General features: G+C 38.3%; 1 protein-coding gene across 1 annotated transcript in view; it reads left to right on the top strand.

The window, feature by feature from the left end:
• Positions 1 to 1,227: 1,227 nt before the first annotated feature.
• The window catches only part of LOC306991371 (myosin-IIIb), a 44,444-nt gene continuing 27,610 nt past the window's right edge, over positions 1,228 to 18,061 (top strand). The window contains exons 1-8 of the mRNA XM_079599125.1: positions 1,228 to 1,880; positions 2,121 to 2,186; positions 2,286 to 2,416; positions 4,588 to 4,690; positions 12,533 to 12,635; positions 12,769 to 12,925; positions 15,444 to 15,546; positions 15,786 to 15,911. Of these exons, the coding sequence (XP_079455251.1) occupies positions 1,779 to 1,880; positions 2,121 to 2,186; positions 2,286 to 2,416; positions 4,588 to 4,690; positions 12,533 to 12,635; positions 12,769 to 12,925; positions 15,444 to 15,546; positions 15,786 to 15,911 (891 nt within the window). The 5' untranslated portion in view covers positions 1,228 to 1,778. The remainder of the gene's footprint in view (positions 1,881 to 2,120; positions 2,187 to 2,285; positions 2,417 to 4,587; positions 4,691 to 12,532; positions 12,636 to 12,768; positions 12,926 to 15,443; positions 15,547 to 15,785; positions 15,912 to 18,061) is intronic.

Here is an 18,061-nt window from a genome sequence, read left to right as displayed (position 1 = left end):
AATAACAATTGACCACTGTTCTGTACAAAACCATGCTAAAAATGACCTATACATTCTTCAAAATATCTTCTTTTGTGTTCAGCAGAACAGAAAAATGTATACAGGGTTGGAAATACTTGAGGACATGGAAGCTTGTTTCCGCCACAGAATATAAAAATTCGGACTTTTTTTTCTCAGAATTGCACAATATAAAGTTGCAATTGCAAATTATAAAGTCAGAATTGCACGATATAAAGTTGCAATTGCAAATTATAAAGTCAGAATTGCAGGATATAAAGTCGAAATTATGACTTTTTTCTCACAATTGCGACTTTATATCACGCAATTCTGAAAAAAAAAATTGGAATTGCGAGAAAAAAGTCAGAATTGCGAGTTTATATCTTTATTTTGCGCAATTGCGACTTTATATCACGCAATTTAAAAAAAATCTGAATTGCAAGGTAAAAGTCAGAATTGCAAGATATAAACTCGCAATTCTTCCCCTTTTTTTTGCAATTCCGACTTTTTTCTCTCGCAACTCTGACTTCTTTTCTCATAATTAGGGGTAGGCCTAGGGGTAGGCTTGGTCGCGTGATATAAAGTCTCAGCGAGTTATAAAGTCCAATTCTGAGGTAAAAAAGACTGACTTCATAACTCACAATTACTTTTATCACGCGATTGCGAGAAAAAAAAGTTGTGAGATAAAAAGTCACAATTAATCAATTAATTTTTTACTCCATGGCGGAAACAAGCTTCCATATGAGGGTGAGTACGTTAATGAATGATGACAGAATTTTCATTTTTGGGAAACACCATATAATTTTGCAAACATTATGGGATAGTTTTGAAAGTTATTTGAAAATGTGTGTTGATAGAAAGAAACGATATGAGAAGAAGGATTGAATAAATGATGGTGGGCTTTTAGGTGTGAACCCTTTTCATATTTCTGGGTTTTTCTCAGAATCGGATGTCATCATAGTTGGGTAAAAGAACTATGAACGAGACACTACATAAAAAAACGGACATTTCACAACTTTCAAAAAGATTGGAAAAATTTTTTTTTAAGAATTTGATGGAAAGGTAATAAAATACAAAGTGTAGTGCTAAATATACATCATTAAAAAAATTGCAGCCAGGATTTACGATGCTGAAAATGACGACCGTTAAAACGCGTCATCACAGTCTGTGAAGAGCCATGATATTGTGGAAACAAAGGGTTAATAATAGGCGGAGAGAGAGAGAGCGAGAGAGCGAGAGAGAGAGAGAGACTAAAGTAGCGTTTAGAGAGAGAGAGAGAGAGAGACAGAGAGAGACAGAGAGAGAGAGACTAAAGTAGCGTTTAGAGAGAGAGAGAGAGACTAAAGTAGCGTTTAGAGAGAGAGAGAGAGAGAGAGAGAGAGAGAGAGACTAAAGTAGCGTTTAGAGAGAGAGAGAGAGAGAGAGAGAGAGAGACTAAAGTAGCGTTTAGAGAGAGAGAGAGAGAGAGAGAGAGAGAGAGAGAGAGAGAGAGACTAAAGTAGCGTTTAGAGAGAGAGAGAGAGAGAGAGAGAGAGAGAGACTAAAGTAGCGTTTAGAGAGAGAGAGAGAGAGAGAGAGAGAGAGAGAGAGAGAGAGAGAGAGAGAGAGAGAGAGAGAGAGAGACGCGTGCGCACAGCCACACACACACACACACAGAATCAACAGCCACTGCTGAAGTGAGTGAGCGACCGACCGTGGATATAAGCACGAGCTGTTCTTTAGTCATGCGAGACGGTAAAATTTGACAGTGAGAAGTTGACGTACCGTATTAGAGACGAAAGATGGAGGCAAACCTGCCTGAAGATCTGGCGAATCTGTCGGAACTGGACGAGAAAAGTTTGCTGGAGGTTTTGACTGGACGTTTTACACAGAACCTAATCTATGTGAGTAAAATACCCAACTTAAGACGGGTAAAACCACCACAAATCAGTGTAAAGTGTGAGGTTAACCAGCCGTGTTCAAGGTTTATTATCTAGAGATTATAAAACAATGAGCTCTTGTTCTCTGGGACAGTTGTTGTTCACACGCTGTATGTAAATGCTGCTGCCTGAACCTCTTTTATGATCTTAACGTTAGCTAACTGATTAACTGTAACGTTAATATGTATTTTTATGTATTTACAGACCTATATAGGAGACATCTTGGTGGCTATTAACCCATTTAAATATCTTTCAATCTATGAAAAACAGGTAAGAATGCGTTTCTTTGGCTTATATAGATGAAAACACTGTAGAAAACATGTTTAAATGAATAATTAAACTGATATTTTGACTCAAATCCATTTGCAGGTGTCTGAGCGGTATAAGTGCCATGAGAAGAAGTCTTTGCCCCCTCATATATTTGCTGTGGCGGATCGAGCATATCAGTCCATGTTGGGACGACTGGCCACGGGACCCAAGAACCAGTGTATCGTGATCAGGTTTGTTACAATCAAATTAATTCACCAAAACCATTGCTTTCTCCAGGAAAGGTTTCAGTACTTTTATATGGTTGTATAGTGACATGAGTCAGTACAGTATGACATTCCTTGCCCAGTCATGTTTGTTTTCCCAGACATGCAGAGACAAGAAAATACATTTTTGGCATATCAAATAAGGCTCCTCGTGTCTGTTTCATTTGTAAACACAAGCAGAAATTTATTGACATGCTGTTATTGTACAAACTTGAGTTAGGGTTTATTTTTATCCCAAATTTGAGAAAGTTTTCAGGCACACCCTTCTGACTTGAGTAACTTTAACTCTTATTCCGATTTGAGAGTTAATCAAACTCCATTAGTCAAACAAATCTGTCCTGTATAACCTTTAAACTTCACAACCTTCAGACTTTACCTAATCATCATTCTTGTCGAACTTTCCTTGTCTAGTTTCAGTTTCGTCCCGTATGATACTCACCTTGAAAGCTTCAGATGGATATTAGTCACTTGATTTCTCCATAACTCAATAGTATGGATGATAGCTGTACTCGTTACTGGATCCGGTATCACATTTAAGTTTTTTCCTCCTTCCTCCGAGACTCTGCACGACTGCTTTACCATTAGAGTAGTCGGCTTAATGTATTTTTCAGAAATGGAGCCTCATGGTTGATTTCTCGGATGCTTTCTGTGCATTGATTGGGAACAGGGCAGTGCTAAAAAACAAAAAGTTTGTTTCTCACAGTCTCTAAGAAACAGAATTTCTCTGATTACGTAAACCGTAAAACCCTAAATAGCGCCCAATGGTGTCGTCACCCCTAGTAACTAACCATACAGCCGTCCATGAATGAGACCAGTACCAGTGGACGGAGGCTGATAGTCTCCCAGACGACAGGGAAGAATGCCTCTTATGCACACAATGACAAGGCAAGACATAAAAAAACAGCCGTAGAAGAATGCTTGTTTCATTAGTTATTAATAACGCTGCTATATTTGGAAAGCAGAGAGATGTTTGATGTCCTAATGTTATTGTAGCTCCCCAGATTGTGATTATTTGGATGTAAATTGACGAATATATTGATATTACTTCCAGGTTTTAGTTTGTGGGTGAATCTCCTACTAACTGTCAAGAACATGTCTGGATCGTATTGTAAAAGATTTGAAGAAATTATTTGTGTCTGTGTGTGTGTATGTGTATGCTTGCTTGTGTATTTATTTATTTATATTTATGTGTGTGTGTGTGTGTGTGTGTGTGTCTGTGTCTGTGTGTGTATGTGTATGCTTGCTTGTGTATTTATTTATTTATATTTATGTGTGTGTGTGTGTGTGTGTGTCTGTCTGTGTCTGTGTGTGTATGTGTATGCTTGCTTGTGTATTTATTTATTTATATTTATATTTATGTGTGTGTGTGTGTGTATGCTTGCTTGTGTATTTATTTATTTATATTTATGTGTGTGTGTGTCTCTGTGTGTGTCTGTGTATGTGTATGCTTGCTTGTGTATTTATTTATTTATATTTATGTGTGTGTGTGTGTGTCTGTGTGCGTGTGTTTATGTGTATGCTTGCTTGTGTATTTATTTATTTATATTTATGTGTGTCTGTGTGTGTGTCTGTGTGTGTGTGTGTCTGCTTGTGTATTTATTTATTTATATTTATGTGTGTGTGTGTGTGTGTGTGTATATATATATATATATATATAATATATATACACACACTTATATATTTATAAAATTAACAATATAAATAATTAAAATTCTAATGTTTTATATATATATAATATAAATACTTTAAGTGCTGTGCTGTCTTGTACACACACACACACACACACACACACACACACACATATATGTATATATATATATATATAAATAAACAATATAAATAGAATAAATTACATTTTTATTCTAATGTGTATATCAATAAATGTATTTATGTCTTGGTTTTTGTTACGAAATTTAATGTACGCTACTGTATTTTTTTTTCTTGAGAATTGTAAGCAAACCAAAACATCAGTATTGAGAATTTGAAATTCTTAAATAACATCATTCAATAAAGTCAAAATCTATGTTTTGTTTGCTCTTGTATCTAGATGCCCTTGAGTTACCCCTTTTGTAAGACCAATGGCCTTTGTAACACTCTTATACTAACAGTTTAACACGTTGTATCTGTTTGTCCCGCAGTGGTGAGAGCGGCGCGGGTAAAACCGAGAGCACCAAACTGCTGCTGAGACACATCATGGAGCTGTGCAAGGCCAACTCTCAGCTAGAGCAGCAGATCCTGCAGGTGAGTCCTGTCAGGTGCATCTGCCAGCGTTCATTTGAATAAAGCCACCAGGTTTGCACAGAGAGAGTGATGCGTGTTGAGATTTCCCGCTGCGTTCAGGTGGTCGGGTGTTAGATTTACAGACAGGAAGTTGAAACTGCGCCCCACCCTTGTCGCCACTGCTTGGTGTGTATGTGTTTTAAAGACACATGTGGTTTCTGACATATTCAAATGGTGGGTACATGGGGTGTGTTTAATTTGCTTGTTTATAATGTATTTTTGGGAATGGCTTAAAGAGTCCATGAAATCAGAGATTTGTGGCTTTCAGTTCATGTTCCTGCTAGTGTGCTCCTAGAAATTGACAATTATGATTTAGCTGGTGGTTGACCATTATTTGGTCAACCACCCAAAACGTTTTTCAATAAAAATTTATATTTAAATTACGTTGATAATAAGTAATTATCAACACGGTTCAATTTAAATAATACAAATGTGTTAGCCTGGGGCCGGTTTCACAAAGATAGACTTTGACTATGGCTTAGATAAAGTAGATAGTCAGACTTCAGATAGACATCTAAATCAGACCGTTTCACAAAGCACTTAAGACTTTGACTATCTTAAGTAGGACTACACTGCAATGCATTCTGGGTAAACTAAGACACTTTTCAAAACAAAAAACATGGCGGATCGAGTAAGCGCATTCTGCCGCTCAGTGCAGTTTATCCCAGCAGAAAATATGTGTTTGTTGGAGGAGTATAACAGTTAAAAGGACATTTTACTTGGGAAATTTAGCGGAGAATGTAGTAACAAGAAAAAATGTTTGAAAAAAAAAAGATTGCTATGACAGTTAACAGCGTTAATCCGACCGTTGAGCGTTAAAGACGTACAGAAAAGATACAAAAACGAAACCGGCGATGAAGTCCTCATTATTATATATTTCCAGTAGGTTACTGCGGTCCCTAAAAACCCTTTCCCTTCTCAGCGCTCTCCCCGTTGTCTGCAAACCTCAAATTATGAGCCATTTTCCCTTTTATTTTGGCTGTTTGTGATGTAACTGATTGTTACTGCTGGTTGCCAAGGTAACATAGAGTCTTAGACCGAAGTTAGCCTGGGGGTAAGATGTCTAATTTTTTTGGTCTAAATTAAGTCAGTCTTTATTTTTGTGAACTTGCATTAGACCAGTCTATGAGCAAATTTTAGACTTGTCTAACACTATAGACCGGTCTAAAATAGCTTTGTGAAACCGGCCCCTGGTTCTACCAGACTCTCGTACATTTCATTTGTACTGAGAGTCTGGCCTCTCTCCATTGACAAGCGTTAACTTCCTTGTAGCCGGGTACTCTGTTGAAGTTTTAAACTATTGGATCTGCCCAGAGCCACTCAGGATCTGCCATAACCAATCGCTAACGTTTGGTCGTGACGTATGTCATGCGCCTGAACCGGCCGTAAACACGTATCCGAATGATCAGAGGATTGCGTTTAGAATAAGATGTCTGTCAACGAGAGCTGCAGGTTTAGTTCTTCGAATTTAAGAATTCACGGAACAATTACAAATTCTAAATGTATGTTTGACACTTACGGTACGTTCACACGGGGCTTCAGCGTCAACGCTTGACGGAAGGCGTGGCTGAAGTTTGGCAGACGCCATGGTCATAGCAGCGTCAGCCAATGAAATTAGACAGGAATGACAGGATGAACGTGAAGAACGTGATTGGCTGCCGCCTGGCTACTGTATTTGCATAGAGCGATCCTGATTGGCTGACGCTTCCGTCTGCGGCGCTTCACTGGCGTTGCTCGCGGCAGAAGTTGAAAAATTCTCAACTTCTGCCGCGAGCAACGCCAGTGAAGCGCCGCCGACGGATCCACAATCCTTTTCGGCAACGCTTGACGTCACCCATTCAAAGTCAATGGGAAGCGTTGACGCTCACGCCCCGTGTGAACGTACCGTAAGGACAGTGATAATGTATTCAGTCAACTGTCGAAGCTGGGTCTAATCATTAACAATACGCCGCTGCGCTCGGTTCGGATCTGCCGCAAATGCTGTGTAGTGATCAGTGATCGCTCGCATCTTTCTCTGTGCCATTACTGAACTACAACTCAAAGTAACGCACGACATCAACGTCATCGTTCTCAGCCACTCCCTCTGTTCGCTGATTGGACCGGTGAAATTTTGATTTCAGAAAACCAAAGAATACACCACAATCCCAGACCTAGTACTGAAGGAAAATGAAAATTGAGCGGAAGTACGTAGGAGGGCGGAGCCAGGCTACAAATGCGTATTTGCTGAATGCTGACGAGATGAGAACGTATTATAGCCTTTGCTTTTCTATCACCAATAATCGAAAAGCAAACGCTATAAAAGTTTTACTGTTTAGACTGTTGACTTTCTTTGTTTAACATCTCTGTCTAATAATTTTTAAACAGCAGCCAGTAAACGTAAGTTATACGGAGAATGGATGCTCAGAAGTTTTCAAAATAAAAGTCCCACACACCTGTCAAATTAAAAGCTTCGGACACATCAGCCAAGCAAAAGACGTATATTTATAAAAAAAAAAGTATATTTATAATAAAAATAAATATAAAGATATCGGCCTTGACACTTGGGCTGTTTTATCAGATCAAATGCCCCCTTATAGTAGCCTGGAAATGCATGCAACCAAGCATGCATTTGAAAATCTCACTGCACGCAATTGGATAACACTACGACCAATCACAACAATACACAGTCTAAGCCGCATACGCTCATTTACCAGCAAGGAACGCAAAGGAGCGATTCGAGCGCAGTCTTCTGTTCCTCTTCTAGAGAAAAAGCCAAGTCTAACTCTTTCATTGTAGCGCCCAAAGCCGTTTCAAACAACTGGTGTTCATCCATAGCCATCTTGCAATGTTTACTAATGACAGATAACCCGATGTGATTGGTGCAGTTCAGATACAAGGGCATATTTAATGAGCACCATTACTCGACACACGACACCAGAGTAACTCGCTGAGCAAATTCAACTTGTGCTCTCGCGAGAACTCTGGATTTCCAGGGTACCCTTATAGATTATCATGTGATTACTTTGTTTGCTATTATATTGGCTTTTTATTTTTATAGTTTGGTTAGTTTTTACTGCCTGCACTGTTATGTGTATCTTTTAATTTCATATTTTTATGTAAAGGCGCTATATAAAATAAAGTTTATTATAGTAGCAAATTAGATTATTTTAGGCTAGCGACTATTATTTTGTATTTTTTTAAAGGAACAAGCTCTTTGATATATCCTTCTCAAATTTTGTACATATAAATACTCAAGCGGTTTCATATGGGTGCGACTGTTATATATATTCTGTCCGTCTGTCTGTAATTTGAGGTTTCGGGTTGGTTTGAGGAACAGATGTTCACGTTTCGGGTTATTTCTGTTTGTTCCTTCATCAAAGTGCAGTTTTTCCTGGTTCGGTTTAGTGTTGTGATACGATATCATCGTTTGCCTTCTGACCCTCCCTTTATATGTCGTACCTGTGATACTATAAAACACATTTCCTTGTTGTCATGCTCACAATTAAATTTAGATCTGCCATTCAACTACAACAATGTACACATTACAAAACATCCAGTTTCCATTGCACATGTCATGCATTTCTGGTTTCAACAGCAGGTTGGCTGATTTGTCGATTACACAATATCTTGATTAGTCGAAACACCAGGTGTAAACTAGGATGACAATATAAGTTTCTTGTGTTGCTTCAGGTCATTGAAATGGAATGAATTTGCTGATGTTATAGTGAGATGCACTTTCAGGAAGTGAAATGTCTAGTTCTTAAAAGGTTACACATATCATGTCCAGTTCTTGGCACATCATATGCTTCTTTTTTTTTATAGCATCATTTCTGATGAAATGAGAAACTTGCTTAAACGTTGTAAATGTCGATGTGTTTTCGAGTGAGATATGAGAAACTTTCAAGTGTCTTCTGTAATCTCATGATGTTTCTTGAGAAAACTCATGATGGTTGGTTATTTTCACACCCCACTAATAACACATGTTGATATACGGCAGTCTTTATAGTTACCATAATTGTGCTTTTCATGATCTTTGTCTGCAGAACCAGCAGAGAGAGTGAGAAATATGACATCTGTGTGTTTAATATGCAGTCAAATGCAATTTAACACAGTAGATCTACTTTACATAAGTTTACATAGATCCACCACTTAAATAAACAAATTAATGTAGTCAGAATGCTTTAGGTTTTGACTATGGCAAACTTAAATTGTCCAGGAACGTTAGTACAATGTTCTTAAAGACGTTCTATCTACGAATGTTGATTTCTTGTTGAAAACGTTTTATCTCTAGACTGTACCGTTTGCGTTATTTGAACGTTATAAACATTCATTGTGGGAACTATTAAAAGTTGTGGCACTCAGAACAAACAATTTTGTACCATCATTGTGAAAATGCTCATGCTAATAATACTAAAACATAACGGATGCTCTGATAACATTTAAGTTTGAGCGTTTAAGTGTTTCCTAAACACTTCATCCGACTGTCATTGGTCAGACAGACAGATAGGTAGGTAGTTAAGCCAATACTTTGACATGTTTGAGCACTCAAACAGACTGCCAAAGTGTTCACAAAGGTTCCCAAACCTTAACATTTCCCCTTGTCTCACAGTACTCTCAGTAAAACAGGATGTCCGGGGGAGTTCAGAGAGACATCTGAGAAGTTTAGGAAGTGACCTTGACTCTCTAGAGAATTGCATCAGCCAAAACGGTTCATTCGCCAATGTGATTCAGGAAAATCTTGCTGTGATATTACCCGATCAAGGTGTGATGCACTTTGACCCCCATTTGCGCATGGCGTTAGCGACCTTTGCTTGATGTGACTTCTCTTTTTAACACATAAGCTTCCTTATAACACATGTCAACATCCTGTCTCTAGAGTTTGTGAGGTGCTTTAAGGCTTAAGACTCTTATCTTGAAGAATATTTTCTGTTTTCATATTGTATGTTTGCATGGAGGCATGAGTGTTTGTGTGCAAACAAACTTTGTTCTCGCCTCCTAAAGTGGAATAACTAGTTTTAGGATCTCCAGAACATAGCACAGATTCAGCAGTCCAAATTACCAGTTTTCTTTTGCTTTTGGTTCATGGCCAAAGTTGTCAAAATTGTCCCAGAGGAAAGTCTTATTGCTCTTTGATAGTTATATTATGAATAAAATAGTTATCAGATAAAATTAATCCTAATTAAAAACAAAAACAAATGAGTCAATAGTTGAAATACAGTATATAAAATATAAAATAAAAAGATAATTTTCTCTTGGAAGAATTTGATGAGAAATGTTTGATTTCCAAATGTTGGCAGACTGAACACCGTTTAAACGGTTAGTTTACCCAAAAATGCCTAAGCAACTACCACTTTCAAGGCCCAGAAAGGTAGTAAAGACATCATTAAACATCATGTGACTCCAGTGGTTTAACCTCAATTTTATGAAGTGACGCAAGTGTTTTATTTGTGCAGAAAAACATAACTTACCACATTATTTACAAAATATTAATCTCTGACATGCATTCACACGACAGCGTCTACTGTCATGTAGGGCTGAACGATACATCGAATTTTCATCGTCATCGCGATATGAACTCCCGCGATGAACACATCGCAACAGACAGCCTGACACGATGAATAATGCCTGGTTCAGATTAGCACTAATTTACACGTTTTTGACTCCTAAAATCTTGTTGTGGACAAGAAACATGTCAGACAACACGTTGCTTTCCGACCAGTCATCGCGTGCGTGCCGTCACACACACACATTCACTCGCAAACATTCACTCGCACGCACAGACACACAAACACTCACTGTCCCTCGCTCACTCACGCACGCACACACACACACACACACATACATACACACATACGCTCACTGGCGCACACACACACTCACTGTTGCACTCACTCACGTCTCGCCTCGCTCACATATTCAACCCGTCGTGGAGGACCGTTAAAGAATTAAACATGCTATAGTCTTTCTGTAGTGAAGCATCGCAGACGCGACGTAGGTTGTCGCCCACTATGGCACACTATACGAGATGAAACGATCGAATCTTGCGTCCCGACGCCCGTTGTCGTTATTACGAATCTCCACGACACCCATACGTCAAACGGATCGTGCCAAAATCGCGCTAAAATCGTGTATTCTGAACCAGGCAGGTAATAAACGTTTGACCTATCACGCAAAGAACCTATTAAAGCACTAAGACATGGGAACAGTATAGTTAACAATCACATTTATCGCAAGTCATATCGTCATCGCAATATTAAACAATGTTATCGCACATCGCAGCTTTTCCTCATATCGTGCAGCCCTACTCTCATGTCAACACTACACGCATGCGTCGTAGTGCTCTCGTGAACGTGCGTTGGAGATTCATATTTTGTAAATAAAAGGGGCAATTCATTTATTTTGCATCGCTTCATATAATTGAGGTTAAACCACTGGAGTCACATGGATTACTTTAATGATGTCTTTACTACCTTTCTGGGCCTTGGAAGTGGTAGTTGCTTAGGCTGTCAATGGAGGGATAGAAAGCTCTCAAATTTCATCAAAAAGATCTTCATTTGTGTTCTGAAGATGAACGAAAGTCTTATGGGTTTGGATCGTATCGTAGATTTTCCCTACGCACCTGACTTAAGTTTACCTGGGGCGTCTCCAGTCGACACCCAAGCGTCTACAGCAGGGGTGGGGAACGTCGTCCTGGAGAGCCACTGTCCTGCAGAGTTTAGGTTGGTTTCCTCCAACCCTGATAAAAACTCATCTGATTGTAGCCTTAATGATCCTAAAGACATTGATCAGCTGGTTCAGGTGTGTTTGATTAGGGTTAGAACTAAACTCTCCAGGACAGTGGCTCTCCAGGACCAACGTTCCCCACCCCTGGTCTACAGTCAGCACTTAATAATATTTATATTCTAGCACTGCGTCCACAGTCGACAACTGGCTTCGAGTCGGACGACGTCTCGAGCACTATCACTTGTGAATTGTAAGATCTCTAGTATCTAGTCTAGTGCTGCTCAGCAAAGATCAAACAGACTTTTTCCAGTATTTGCGCTTGAATATATGCTTTAGGCCCTGTTTACACGAGAACGCTCGCGGGTGAAAACGTAAAAATATTTTATCGGATGTGCCTTTCGTTTACACGGCGACGGCGTTTTTGGGGCTTAAAAACAAAAAAGTGAAACCACCCTCCAGAGTGGAAATTTTAAAAACGCTCCACCATCGCGTTCCCGTCTAAAGGGTAAAAACGCAAAAGTCTGCTAGACAGTGAAGGCATCGTGTATGCGTGTACGTCACAGTCATGCACCAGTACAGGAAAATAACAAAACATTATCAAACTAAAATATTGCATTAATTTCATTGACAAAAAATAAACAAATCTGAGCGACACTCGAAGAGCACGGAGGGTTAAAGCAGCAGCTTTACCGTATTAAACCTGAAAAACTGTGTCAGCGTCTCTTTCACTGTCAGTGCTTCACATTGCCACCTAGCCGTCTGGAGTGCACACTACATCGAATTTCACACACTTTTGCGTCACCATATGCACGCAGATTTCCCCCCCATAACGCTCGTCTAAACGCAGAATAAAAAGTGATAATGCAACGCCACTTTTTATTATTTTTAATAAATGAGGCCCAATGTTCCTCAACCGTATTTACACGCTCTTACATATTTGGTATGAAAACTATGAAAAAAAACGAATGAAAGCATGAGAATTGATGTTGTGACCAAAACGTAGACATTATCCCAAACAACTTTTTTTGGTGCATTCTGCGATTAACCTTTTTTCTGTTTCGATTCTGCCTAACATGAGTGTGTCTGGTTGTGTTGAAATAGGTGAATCCACTTCTCGAGGCCTTCGGAAATGCGCAGACGGTCATGAATGACAACAGCAGTCGCTTCGGGAAGTATATCCAGCTTCGCTTCCAGAACTCTTCAGGTTTGTAAAAAGATAACACTCTTCTCTCTGACCGTAATGGATATAACTTGCCAGCTTCCACTGGGTGTGTTTCTGTGCCAATAAATCAATTCGATATTCTTTGATTGAACATTAACTTGAATGTTTTTTGTAGTCAAAGGGGCCAAAATCAACGAGTACCTCCTGGAGAAATCCCGTGTGGTTCACCAGGATGAGGGTGAGCAGAACTTCCACATCTTCTACTTTATGTTGGCCGGCATTTCCACTGAGGATAAAGAGATATATGGCCTCCTGGATCCTACGCACTACCGGTGAGTCATCAGTGATGTCATGCATTCGTGAAAACCGGATCAGCAACATTGTTTACGATGCGTGTCATAGATTAGCATTTTAACAATGGTGCAGTTTATTGGAGGTGTGTCACACGTCTTCTACTGAACTATTTGTCACGAACGGCATGTTCCTAGTACAGGGTTCATTGTAGAAAAGGTTGATACAAAATATTGTCAGATGATACTAGGATCTCATTGGAGGAGCCACATTTGAAGCCACTCAAGGTTGTGCGTTAGAGTGGAAAGGATTAAAATATAAATGTTACAATTTTAGACTGTTTTTAAAGCTACATTGGCTTTTTAATTGTATTAAATGTAACTTTCCATTTGTGTTGGGGGTCAATATGCCCCCTATTTGTTTCCATGCAAAACAATTTTAAAAAAAAGTCATGTTTTTAAACATAACTTCTATTGCAGCTTGTCAGAGACTAAAAATATATAAAATATGAGAAATTATGAACTCGTATTGTGTTAAAATAATACTTCATACCTTTGTGTTCAAGGTCCCATTTGACCCACATGTTTAAAATTATCTGCTCTGACACAAAATCAAAACTTTTTTTTTTGTTATGACTATTTGACTATTTTCACACTTGTGTGCAACTGAATACAAGCCAGAGAAATCAGCCATTTTAACCATTGTACCCGGTCTGTGTCATTGTGTCTCATGTCAATGACATTATATCCGCATCACCCCGATTTTCGGTTTTACCTCTGTAGAAAGAAACCATGGTAAGACCAAAGACGCTTCAATATATTATGTTTTATTAGACAGGTGAGCAACTGTTCGGATACCTTTATCGACAGAAAAATAATCATTGTTATATAGCTCAAGAAGTTTAGTCTTGGTGTTATTCAAGAAAACAAGAGTAACATGTTTGTACTCAAAAGGTAAATCAGATATCACTATTTTGTCAAGTGGCTAACATAGTATAATCAGAAAGAGCTTTATTTGTAGTAACAGTAATACAGGATTTTCTCCTTCATACAATATACTTTTAAATGAATTGCATGCCGTTTAGCAGCACAAGTCATCCAGGTTTTATTAATATGATATTCTAATATCAGTCTAGCTTACTGCAGTGTGCAACGTGTCTCATAGCAGCCACCGAGCGAACACAGTGTAACGTTAACTTATAACATAACTTTCAACACATGTCCGACAGAGCAGTCAGGAGAGTTAGTAGATTAACATTAGAGGATTTGAACTTGAGATGCGGAGTGTACTGACGCCTTTCCGCGGTTAAAACAACATTCCTCCTGATGTTCATTCATGTTTATTTGATGCTATAAATGAACTAGAAGGAAGAGATGATCTGTTCACGAGCAGCTTTAACTGAGGCTCTACAGCGATCTGTCAGACACATTAAAGAGCCACAAAACGATATTTGTTTAAATTTCTTTACAAAAAATGACCAAATTTGAAAGGTGAGACTTTGTTTAATATCAAATATCATACCTGGTCTGTCCTGTCTGTCAGCGCGTTGTCAGTCTCCTGACAACTGCTCTGCGATGTATTTTTCACTGCGTGAGAACATGGTGTGTGTGAGAGAGCGGCGTAGCTTGTCAGATATAGCGACAGTAACTAAGGGGGCGGGTCTTTGCGAACGGTCAATGGAGCACTTGGGGCTGCTATATGATATATGAAATAAATTCACATTATTTTATCTCATTAATATTATTAAGTGATCAAACAAACGTAACTTGATGGAGGCTGGAATCGGCAAACGTTAAATGTTACTTTAATTGTAATAGACATAAACAGCACAACTGCATACAAGCATAATTATTAAAACCGCAGGCTCTCAGCGCGCCCTGCTACATACCACAGCAACATTAATAAACCTTAAATGCATTAGCTCATCTAAGAACATGATTTCTGCTGAGTGTGGAATCATGGGAGATGTCATCTTCACCTCCATTCACGGCGTCATCAAGCTATGCCTTTGTTACTTTTTTGAATAAGCGGCTTCTAGCAGTGAAACTCGCATACCTTGTGACATGCCTTTTTGTTATGTCTGGTTCTCAAACCCTTGTGAAATACACTAGATTTATCACACTTCTTTTTTTAGTGCGGCAACAAATTAGATATTGTTATATAAAAAAGCGAACAACCAAAAACATCCTTCCCCCGATATTTGTTCAACTGTGAAACTCAAATAGATGAAAACAGGAAATTCTCCTTTAATGGTTCAGAAGACAAGTCTTCAGTTTTGAATAAAGTTTTCATGCATTTCATATTTAGCCTTTTACAACCTACAGTAAAGGTTTTCTGCTGCTTTTTGGCAAATTACATGGAAACCAAAGGAGGTCAATTTTACCCCCAACACAATTCCTAGTTTTTAAAGTTTGTACAGTCTTTACAACACACATCTTTGCATGCACATTTTTGCCCGAAACGATAAAAAGTAATAAAAAAAATGTCATTTTAAATTGACCCACTACACAAAAAAAACAGCAGTAGGCTTCTAGGCTTACATATTTGTGTTCTTGTCAGTTATTTGAATGGCAGGTTTGGGCTTGAAGACGTAGTGCAGACCTGGCGTGTGAAATATGCGGAGGTGTGTAACGCCATGGACATGGTGGGATTTGAAGAGCAGGTAAGAACTAAACTCACTGTAGATGTCAAGCAATGACAGCACTGTCCTGTGGTTTGAATAAATGTTACAACTTTAAATAACATTTACTGATTAAATAAGATGCTACATTGCATATTTGAACATTCAAAAATAATTTTTACACCACAGTACCATTGAGGTGAACTACAAAAAGATGTTTCTTTTTGTTTCACACCATTTCTAATGTATTTACGTTTCACATTCACATCATCTCGTTATAGGAAAAGGTGGACATGATGACTATTCTAGCTGGCATTCTGTCACTGGGGAACATCACCTTTGAAACAACAGACAACGACGTTCTGAAGGTGTCAGAGACGTCACGCGGCTGGTTAAAAGCAACTGCTGTGAGTTTCCTGTTCGCACTTCTCGTAGATGTGTGGCAACACAGAATTGGTCACAATTGACAGGTCATCATGACACTCGGCGGTAGATGTGACTGCTCTCAACCACTATAAACTGCTTTTTTAACAACAGTGCTGTTTTTAGTCTAAGTGTAAAGACAGGTGGAAAGAAAAGTTTGAATCTCAAACTCTGAAAACCACAGTAGACCTGAGCAATGCTTGTACTGGTGCATGAAATAGACCAAGGAATATAGTTGATGAACCTTGGCTGCATTTCCCAAAAGCAAATTATGGTCTGGAAAAGTCGTGGAAATCGCAATATGGCTTAGTGAGACAAAGGCTGTGATTTGATTATAATATATACAGGTGAAACTCAAAAAATTCGAATATTGTGATATTAGCTTATAAGTATTCATAAGCTGTGAGTCATAATCATCAAAATTATAACAAATAAAGGCTTGAAATATCACACTTTGCATGTAATGAGTCTATATAATATATTAGTTTAACCTTTAAGTTGAATTACTGAAATAAATGAACTTGCACGATATTCTAATTTTGTTGAGTTTCACCTGTATGTGTGAAGCGCAGCACTGTGTTCGTTTACACACAAGCAGCTCATGATTGGGTGTTTTCAGTGTCTCAAAGCAGAGAAAATTAAATGAAAATGTTTCGTTTTGAAATGAAAATGTTTTGAAAATTAAGAATTTAGGACAGCCATACATATTGATTTTACAGTGAAATATTACATTAATAATAATAGTAGTAATATTTATTTTTTGTTTCAATATTTTTACTTAATAAATATTATTATTATAATAAACATTTTGGACAAATTTGCCGCCGTACGAAGCAAAGCAAACCTAAAAAAAAAAAACGAAAAAAACCTAAAAAATATCACAACATTTAGTTTTTATATCGCGTATCCTTTTTATATCGTGTTCCGGTGCAAACGTTCCCTGGTGCTATTCTGCAGTTTCAGAAAACAATTCCGCCACTGACCAGGAAAAACCTAGTGTAAAGACAATCTAAACAGACGCAGCTGTTTTCATTTTTGCAAATCATACATTATTACAAGGAAACATATTAACATACGAGGGAAATCATTGTTGTTACCATGAAGATGTGAAGAAAAAAAAAATAGGCATAAATCTAGATTACACATTTACCCAAATTATTATACGCCTGTTGAACCGAAGCTAATTTGGGTGGGTTTCTCCGATCCTCATACAATGTCACTTCTCTGTGTTTTACGGCCCTGACGAGAACGTCGGTCTCCTCGGCTGTGAACCGCTCCTGGCATGCGCTGGCAAACCCGCCGTTATAATGGCAATCCGCCATGGAAAAAGCGCGCCGGCTCTTAAGGGGAATGTGAGAGGACGCTCTGATTGGTTTATTTCACGTTACGCCCTAACCACACCTATGAATAATGAAGCGACTTCAGACCAACACATTTTAGATTTGCGTCCGGGATCCGCCCTCAAAGTTACTTGCGTTACTTGCGTTTCAGATCGTTAAAATAGGGCCCAACGTCTTAAAGAGACAGCAGCCTAAGATTCCTGCTGTCTGTGTTTTTAATGTTTATCAAACAACAAAAGACAAGGAAATCACTCGCAGCTCTGGATTTAATATCTTTTGTAACTTTAATAAGGATTGAAAAACCTGAAAAGCACTATTTATTTTATTAGTATCTTTGTTCTATTGTATTTATTTGTGCTGTTGCTTGTAGTTGGATTTTTCTTATTTTCTTTATTTTATTTGACAGTAATCCTTTTTTCCCTGAACATAGCACACGGACCGTACCGAACCCGTGATCCTAAAACTGTGATACAAACCGAACCGTGAGCAATTTTATATATATATATATATATATAAATTTGTTTCCAAAAAACCTGGGGAAAATAAAGATAAAATAACTGTGCTTTACTGACCCGGGTGCATAGATTCGTCAATGCTGGAGCTTTTTTCTCAAAAGAACAATGATCTGCAATTCTTTACTACTTCTTCTTTCTTTTTTTTACACTGTGCAACAGCACATGCAGAACAAATGGAAACATTGCTATGTCGTTGCTGTGGCATTACTAAGGTGTTCTGAGTGATTTAAGCATGTTGTTGCTAGTGTGTTCTGGTTGGTTGTTTACAGGGAAAAAACA

Source organism: Phoxinus phoxinus, assembly GCF_949152265.1.
Source record: "Phoxinus phoxinus genome assembly, chromosome: 23".
NCBI classification, from domain to species: Eukaryota; Metazoa; Chordata; class Actinopteri; order Cypriniformes; family Leuciscidae; genus Phoxinus; species Phoxinus phoxinus.
This window is presented reverse-complemented; position numbering and strand designations above follow the sequence as displayed.